At 41.3% G+C, this 9,390-nt stretch overlaps 1 protein-coding gene across 2 annotated transcripts in view; it reads right to left on the bottom strand.

The window, feature by feature from the left end:
- Positions 1 to 2,648: 2,648 nt before the first annotated feature.
- Positions 2,649 to 9,390, bottom strand: part of cnnm4a (cyclin and CBS domain divalent metal cation transport mediator 4a) — a 33,114-nt gene continuing 26,372 nt past the window's right edge. For both annotated transcript variants that reach the window (XM_086152696.1, XM_086152697.1), the window contains one exon: positions 2,649 to 7,964. In XM_086152696.1, the coding sequence (XP_086008822.1) occupies positions 7,455 to 7,964 (510 nt within the window). In that variant the 3' untranslated portion in view covers positions 2,649 to 7,454. The remainder of the gene's footprint in view (positions 7,965 to 9,390) is intronic.

The following is a 9,390-nucleotide window of genomic DNA, read 5'->3' as shown; positions in this document are numbered from 1 at the left end:
AGAACATTAAGAAATTAAATAAAAATAGAAAAAAGGATACACGGTGTTGACTTTTTAGTCATGAAAATAGATTAACGTTAATTCCTCTTCCCTCAGCCGCAGGGAATCTTCAATCTTTGTAGTTACAGTTAACAGTTAAGACAATTTATATTTTATTGTATTTCTTATTTTTCCTCCTTCCTACTATTATCTATTACTGTTATGTTTTTTACTTGAAACTCTGGCACAACAATTTCCTTCGGGATAAATAAAGTTGTTCTTAACTGTTAAAATAATATATAATAATATGATAATTATGTAATAATTCGAACAACAATAATGATGATAACTGTCTTCTATTATAATTGATATATGGGGGGCATCGTTATTTAATCGTTTATCTTGCATTATTTATGATTTATATTTTAGCACTTCAGAGGAGGTTCCTTTTATTTGATCTTATTTCGATTTTTTTTTCATATATAACAGTCCAATTGTCCCTGAATTGTAAAGTTAAAAATTAAAAAATAAATATTTGTTTTTGCTGATATGCGTCTTTCATTTCACTCTCCAGCTCCTATCTTCTCACACACACACACACACACACACACACACACACACACACACACACACACACACACACACACACACACACACACACGCAGCTCTAGCTTCCATGACGTCACGGTAGACTAACGTAAAGCCAGAAAATCCGGATAGCACCTGAACGCCTCACGAACCGTCAAAACAAAGCAGGCTGCTGCTGAAACTGTGCGTCACGGCCGCCATCTTGGCTCCATGTGAGCGGACACGGAAGTGAAATGCGTGGATCGTTTTTGTTTACATTCGCTGGAAGTCCGAGAGATGCCCTTCAGAACAGGCGCTGCAGTCGCTGTTGTTCTTGCGTCGAACTGGCTTTCAGATTTTTTTGTTTTCATTTCAACAAGCGGAGCATCCTTCATGACGTTAACAGGCATAATAACCCTTTTTTTTTAATTCTCTTTATTAGCTGCGTTGCTTTTTTTGTTGATTATTTAATTTTATTTAATTTCATTTGGGTCTTTTTTTAAGTTATTTATTTAAAGTTACTTCAATTTACCCTATAATTTGAAATTGTATTGTTTTTATTTTATTTTGTATCTAATTTAATTAAGTTCTGTTGTATTTTATTTTTTTTTGTTGTTATTTTTCCTCATTTTATTTTGTGAGGTTTTTTGTTTGATTTGATGTAATCGAAGCAAATGTGATATGGTATCTTTTTTTGTTCTTTTTACATGTAATTATATATTTTTTGTGGATTTTTTGAACATACTTTATTCCATTTTGTTTTGTTTGAAGTTATTGTATTTTTTTCTGTTATTTAAATTTTTTGTTAATTGTTGTTTGATTTTTTTTTTCATTTCATTTCGTTTTATTTTACTGTTTTTTATTTGACCTTATTCTATATTCTGTATGTCCAAAAGCATGTTGTAAGTGACAAAAGATTACATGGAAAATCCCTTCAAAATGTTTGTTTAAAAATTCCCCCACAAATTCTCCTTTTCTTTATTGTGCAGGCAAAATGGTTACTTGCTAGTTGCTAGCATGTATTTATTGATTCGTGTCCTTCAGACTCAAAACAGGCGGTTTCAAATCAAATGCATGATTGTTATCATTATCATTGTTATTAAAATGCATATCGTAAAATAAAGGGGGTGTTAGGACAATCTTTGTTTATGAATAGGCTTAAAACGGAGCGTTAGCGCTAGGCTAGCTCCTAGCTCTGTTGCCATAGGCTCACTCTGCTGAAGGACATCCCATGACGCACTTGTAGCCCCACGGCTAGCTCGTTGGAGAAGTTTCATCTTGAAGAGTATCGATAAAATGTGAATTTTCATTTGCCGTACAGTGGGGAGGCGGAGGGAAGAACCAGACAGGCGCAGACGTTCTGTAGAGAAATAGAACTCGGGTTTATTATCAACCTCGTAGTTTTCTTCAAAAGCCTCACAGTGGTTTTATAAAACACCTCGGTTCATCGCCGGCTGAATATCCACAGCCTCGAACGTTATTCATACTTCCGTTTGTTTGTCTGTCTGTTTTCCCACCTTTCCTTCCATTGGTTTTTTTCTTTTTTTCTTCAAAGCGATCCAGATATAGGGGTTCGACGATCACGGATGAGTCGGCCGGGGTCAAAAGGTCAGCGCCCTTCACGCTCCCGACCTGCCAAACATCCACTCCCGAAGGATCCAGTGGAGCAAAAACAAAAACAAAACGGGTTTAATCATCAGGCGGCGGGTACTACCGATAAGCCCCGCCTCCACATGAAGCTAACGCGGCTAATATTCTGGAGGGAAACGAGGTGGATAGTTTGAATGTGTGTGATAGCGAGAGAGATCCTAGGTAAGCCAGGGATTGGAAGGAGATGGAATTCAGTCATTGCATCAAGCAATATATTTAAATAAAAACAACACCAAAGTAATTTCGCAGGTGTGACATTAAATAGGTAGAAGACGGCGACGGGAAGCGACGAGGTCACGTCTTTGCCGCGTTTATTGCTACGTGACGTTTTCCTAGTAAAACGGTGGAAGGGGAAACGTCCCAATCGCCTCCAATCCCTGCTCTGAGGTCACATGACCTCAAAAAAAAAAAAAGGAGGCGGAGCCAATGGAAGGCCGTTACGGAAAAAACGATTTCGCTGCACAAATTCAGAAAAAAAAACAAAAAAAAACTGATATAACTATTTTTAAATTGTATTGAAATAGTAAAGTAAATTCATGGAATAGGGATAAGAATATTTGCCAAAAAAATGGGAAAAATGATAAACCAGACTTAGGGTTTTCCATTCTGATTGATTAGGATGGATCAATCGCTTGGTCCCAAAATCAGTTTTTCTGATTTCGACGCACACAGTTCGCTCCAAAATCCACCAATGGAAAGCATGGTCTCACAGCAGGAGGCCCCAAAAAACAACCATGAATACAGCGAGTACAATAAATACAATAAATACAGCTTTATCGAATGACTAATCTCCCCGTCACGTTTCTCAGAAGCCAAAATTCTCATCAAAAAGCCAATCGGCGGTTGGTTACTTGATTTGGCTAATCAAGTAGCCGCTGATTAGCCATTTCATGGAGCTTTCCTGGCAGATATTCAAATTGCCACAGATTGGGGAGGTTAAAATTACATGGGACGTTACCAAAATTGAGGTTTTGGATTTAACGAGCCTGTTTTGGACAGTATATTAGCCAAAAATGCTTGTTGCAAATGAAGTCAGAGGTTCAGGTAAGTCAGATGCTAACTCAACATAAAGTCCGAATTTAAATTGAGCTCAAATGCTAATTTTCAAATAAAGTCAGAATTAAGATTAGCATAGATGCCGACTGCAAATAAAGTCAAGTGTTTTAATTAGCTCAGATGCTAATGGGAAATAAAGTGATTAGATCAGATACTGATTGGAAATAGAGTAATTAAATCAAATGCTAATTGGAAATATAGTCATTAGATGAAATGCTAACTGTAAATAAAGTCATAGTTTAATTAGCTTAGATGCTAACTGCAAATAAAGTGATTACATCAGTTACTGATTGGAAATAAAATCATTAAATTAAGTGGTAATTGGAAGTACAGTCATTAGACAAAATGCTATTTGTTATTAAAGTCAGAATTTTTATTAGTTTAGATGCTAACTGCAAATAAAGTGATTAGATCAGTTACTGATTAAAAATATAGTCATCAAATGAAAAGCTAATTGGAAATCCAATCATTAGACTGCATTAGATCAATCTAACTGAAAATAAAGTCAGAATTTAAATAACCTTATATGCTTAATGCAAATAAAGCAAGAGGTTTAGCTCAGATACTAGCATTGGTCAAGAGGTTTAAATTAGCTAATACGCTAACTGCAAACAAAGTCAGGATGTTAATGTTAGCTCCGATGCTAATTTGCAGGGTGAGTACTTTTACTTTTAACAATTTTCATAGAATACGTCAGCAAATACTTCGCTTTTACTCGATGCGACAGGAATATCTGGCCGAACGCCGACGCCTGTTCTTAATATTAAATCCTACATTTCGTCTTTTTGGTCAGCGACTCATTCACTCGTTCATTCACGAGTCAGTTCCATCATTATGATGCGCAACAAACGCAGTTGGTAACATCTGGATTAGCGATCATTCTGATATTCCCGCTGGTCATCAACATCATCACACACATACAAACAAACAAACAAACAAAACAAAACAAAAAAAGGAGGAAATGCTTTAAAATATTTTCAGACTATGTAACTCACAGGTTTAAAGTGTTTCGAGTCAGTGCTAGCTTATATGACAATTCTTTAAATATATTTTCAAATAAATATCTCTCTCTTGCACGCGTTATATCATGAACAAAATAATTCATCTCTAGGGTAAATAGTTTCAGTGTCACAGCATACATAGGAAAAGTAGGTAGGTTACATGCTAGCAGCTTTCAACGCCGCGGTAAAATTTAATCCGTACTGCACCAAGAGCCGCGGATATGAATGGATCCCTGGTTTGGAAGGTCACGGCGGACATACCGATGTTTTTTTTTTGTCGTTTTGTTATTTTGTCCTACAACATTTAAGCTAAAACGTGGTTAACGATCCCATCGGAAACATGCGGTGGAATGTTCGTCGTCCGTTAAACGTCAACCGCTAACGCGAGCTCCGGCGCGTGAATCCTTAACCTCCTGCCACCGGGTGAGCTCGAGTTAATAAGTTACACATTTTTAGGAAAAACAAAAGAAAATCCGAAGCTCCTGGCGTCGAGCACCGTTTCCTGATCCCCCACGATGCTTTGAGGTGCCCAAATGTTTTCCCAGATTAGCCCCACCGATGTCGTGTTACCTGCTAGCCAAGAGGTGGTTAGCTTTACATGTGTGAACCTACTAGCTAAAGGCACCGCCGAAGGTCACTTCATATCTTTTTAGCTAAAAAAAATAAATAAATAAGACCAAGGGTGCAACATTTACAACTCACGTCAATGATCTGTTATTGGATTTCTACAGAAGCTAGCTGTTTCTCTGTGCTAAATAACGCTAGCTGTCGTTTGGCTGTAGCTCAGGGGCTAAATGATATTAGCCAGAAACAACTCAGTGCTGCCTGGCTAATCGCTGGAAGACTAGCTTAATTTTTCAACTAAAAAGTCCCATCAGAGACGAGTTTTTTGCTACACTGCTGCAAAGTAGCATAGCACAGCGCTAACCACCTTGTAGCTCCCGCTCCATTTTCAGTGAAATCTCATTCCTTGCAGCAAAACTCAGCGACCTTAATTTACAACCTTCACTGCTTTCCTCTGGTTGTACGAAATGCTGCTTCACGCGGCAGCTAATTTGAATGCTAGTTAGCTGTCTTAGCATCCAGTCAACGCACTTGCTCCTGTGCCGTTTGGCTCCATAGTAATATAATCTGACTTGACACGACCGCAGGAATCGAACCCGAACCCCTTTTTAATCGTTCCGTACGCTTTGCAGCGATGAAGAAAGTTATGCTATGCTAGCAGCGGTACCTCTGTTTTCTATATGTACCAACAAATCGTGTTTACGTTTCACTCGCTTCACTGCGAATGTGCGTTAAGACTACATTCCTGAACTGCCAGCTAGCTTATCCTCGCAGGAAGCTAACCACCTCTTAGCTACTATTAGCTGCTATTGCTAGCTATAGCAGCTAAGGCTATCTTTTGTTTTTAGCCGCAAAGAAAACAAACAAAACCCTTTTTTCGGCGGTGGGGGTTTGACTGACTTTGACTTGTGACCAAAGTATTTTTTGGAATCCAGGCGTGGATATAGCGCCATAAAGCTAGGAAAATGCTACGACCGTCGCTCCAGTCCTTTTTCTTTTTTTTTTTAAATTTCAAATCCTTCATGTCCCCAAAAAAAAAGCACAGTGTTGAAGCAGTTCCAGATCCAGCCTCCTTTCGGATCCCAGTGTCAGTCGACCCTACTCACAGTGAGCGATTATTTTAAAAACAAAAAGAAACTGCTGGAAATAAATAAATAGTCATATATAAACAGACATCACTCCAAAATAAATATTGCAATCATATAACTAGCGGAAGTGAAATGATTGAAAAGATATTGCCTTGGGTTCAGAGGTAGGCCGTCTAGTCGCGTCTCCTTAAAAGGACCGGGCTGCCATTTTTTAAATTTTATTTATGTTTTTTTTTTTTTGGCATGCCGAGTCCTTCCCTCGCGTTGGTGCACATTGTTACGGGAGAATAAATAAATAAACAAACAAACAAACAGATAAATAAATAAATAAAAACCCTCCGCTCCGCGACTCGGACTTGGAATGGGAACGAAGCGCCGATCGAGCGCCGGGAAAAACGAATGAAAATGTTGTTAAATCGCGGATTCAAGTATGACTGGCGGAATTTAGATTGGGATTAATTCCATGCACGGTGTTTTTAGACGGACGTCAATTTTGACAGTAAAGCTGTTATTAGCCGTTACTATCAAATCAGTCATCGGACAAATCAATGCTTTTGGAGTCCAGACAAGGAACTTGAGGCCGTTTGTACGGAAGGCGCCAAATCGGACGACAACGGCGGAGTACCGAAAGAGTACCTCTTGTAGGTAAAGGACTTTAGGCGCCTCCTCCGCCCCGGTTCGAACCATAACGATGAGGAAGGAGGGTCGGTTTGCATCGGATGACCATCACACCTGAAAGTCCGGACTGACCTTTGTCCAGGTTCCGTCTGCTTGGTTGTGCTTGGAACCAAACATGGTACCCTTGATTTTCCGCAACCCAGACCACCTCTTTGGAACTCTGGGTCCCATCGGTCCACAACGTGACGGGTGCGATTTGGCTCCGGATCAAACAGAAGACAGAATTTGGACGATTCCGACTTTCTGGCCAGTCACGGGAAGACAAGGTGGACTGTCATCCAAAAGCATACCGAGGTCCTCGAGTGCAACAGAGACAAGCCACTCAAACCACCGGTCAGATGGTTTCAAGTTACCACTTAGCACCAGTGAACTGCCCGAATTTTAACATTCGAAGAGCTTCCGACAACAAAATACTTAGACTCGCGGCTCGGGACTCCGATGCAGGAAACGGGAAGGAGCTTCGAGAAGGACCCGACAAAACGGACTCAATCCGGACGAGGGGAAAACACCCACGTTTGGGGGTTAAAAACCAGGGCGACGCCAAAACACGATACACACCTCCGCCTGAACTTCCAAAACTTTGCCTGGACCTTCAGTTGCGGAAGCTCGCCCTTCAGAGCTTCTGCGGGTTCACCCGAGTCATACAAGGGAAGCGCCACCGATCCCTCGGCGGACAAACTTCCGACGAACCAGACGCCGTCGGACCTCGAGTTCCTAGAAAGGAGGAGTTGCATGGCTGTAGCTTTGGGTCCCGGAGGACGATCCTCTCGGTACCGAAACTATTCGGGCATGGGTCGGGGGGCGAGGGGTCATGCGGAGGGGAAGAGGGTTCCGAAGTTCTAGCATCTCCACGAGTCCCGCAGCTACGACTTCAGATGATGCTCTCCGTGTGCGCGTGACTGATGGTGTGCACGTGGGGTTGGGGTTGGCTTGGCCGGCGAGGGCCGGTACAGTTCTGCTGCTCGCTGAGCAGGGCGGCGGTCTCTCCCGGGCCCTTCGCGAGGTCGGCGGAGGGCGGCGACGGCGGCGGCGGCGGTTTGGAGGCGAAGGCGGGGTTGATGGTCGGGTGGGGGCCGGAAGTGGGAGGAGCTTGGGAGGCGAGCGAATGGTTGCTCTGAAGCAGCGTGGCTTGCGGTTGGCTCGGCCGGCGGCCGGAGGCGGTAGCTTGAGGGAGGGCGGTGCGCACGGCGGGCGGCGTGGAATGGGCGCCGGACGGCGGGCGCTTGGTTGGGGGCGTGGCCAGAGGCAGGGGACTCCTCGGCCCGGGAGGCGTCGCCGGGGGAAACGGCTCTTCCAGGTGAAGTTGGCTACCGTCAGGAGACGGAGGCGAGCTGTCCAGCCTGGATGCCAGGAGGCCGTTCTGGTACTGAGAACGAGTGATCTGAGGAGCATCAGGGACAAGAACATGTCATTCTGGTTGGAAATGAGTCCCCGTTTTTTTCCCCCAACATAGAAAGTTTCTTTCCAATGGAAGTGACCTTTCAAGGCAGTCGTCCCCAACCTTTTCATCACCTTTTTATCAATAATAAACGTGAGTCCACTGTGTACTTGTATGCAACTTTATCAGCAGCTTCTTCGTAACGTTGCGCCAACAACCGAGCATGAGTGTCACCAAGGCTTCATTAGCTAAATATTATTAAGAGCGTCTCGGTCTGTGGGAATCACCTGTTACCATGAATCCAAATTGCAGGTACAGCTTAGAAGTTGCATGCGCTTCTTTCTTGCTAGGCTACATTTTTGGCGCGCAAGAGATTGCGGGCATTTTTCATGATAAAAGGTTTTTCAAAGTAAACATCGTTCAGACTCGGATAATAAATCCAACGGAAATCATTGATTATTTCTCGGGCGGCCCGGTACCGATCGATCCACGGACCGGTACCGGCCCGCGACCCGGGGGTTGGTGACCCCTGAAGGGGAAACACGTACGGCATGACCTTTGGATGAGCCAAAACTGTGGAATAAATTTTAAATAAATCAAATTTTCCAATAAAAGTCATTTTAAAATATGTATCGCAATGCAGGAAAGTCCCTCATAAATAAGTGACAACTCCTCTCAAAAAAATAATAAAATAAAATAAAATAAAATAAAATGCGATACAATAAAATAAAGTAAAATACAATAAAATAAAAAAAAATGAAATAAAATTAAATGAAATAAAAAACATCCCTGATTGCAAACAAATCGGCCGACGAACACGATTAAAAATTATATTTATATTATATTTATATATTATATTAACTGTATTTATATTTTGAATTAAATTTTCCCAAAAAAATCATTAAAAAATATGTATCACAATACAGGAAAGTCCCTCATAAATAAGTGACAACTCCTCTCAAAAAATAATAAAATAAAATAAAATACAATACAATAAAATACAATAAAATAAAATAAAATAAAATAAAATAAAATGAAATAAAATAAAATAAAATAAAAAACATCCCTGACTGTAAACAAATCGTCCGACGAACGCGATTTCCCGTCCAGTTTTTAAATCAAGCCTCTGTCCAGGAATAAACAAACAAACAAATACTTTTTCCACGTTGTAGCGTAGCGACGGTCCTGTGTGCTAATCCGTGTTGTGTTCTGTTAAAACGCTTTTTTGCACTTTTTCTTCAGCGAGCTAGTCCTGATTATGGCTAGTGATAGCGGTGATAAGAAGAGGTTAATAATTAATCGTAGCTAAACGTGAGAGCGGTGTTGGTGTCACATCTCGCTAAACACGACAACGCGGCTAAGTAACTATCTGTACCATCCTGAAAACAAGCTAAAGATGCTAATGTGGCTAAAGGGGGGGGCTATGCTA

Source organism: Fistularia commersonii, chromosome 9 (assembly GCF_037954325.1).
Source record: "Fistularia commersonii isolate RoL2024-O1a breed Wild chromosome 9, RoL_Fcom_v1.0, whole genome shotgun sequence".
NCBI classification, from domain to species: domain Eukaryota; kingdom Metazoa; phylum Chordata; class Actinopteri; order Syngnathiformes; family Fistulariidae; genus Fistularia; species Fistularia commersonii.
Note: the sequence above shows the minus strand (reverse complement) of the source record. Positions and strands in the feature narration are given on the sequence as shown.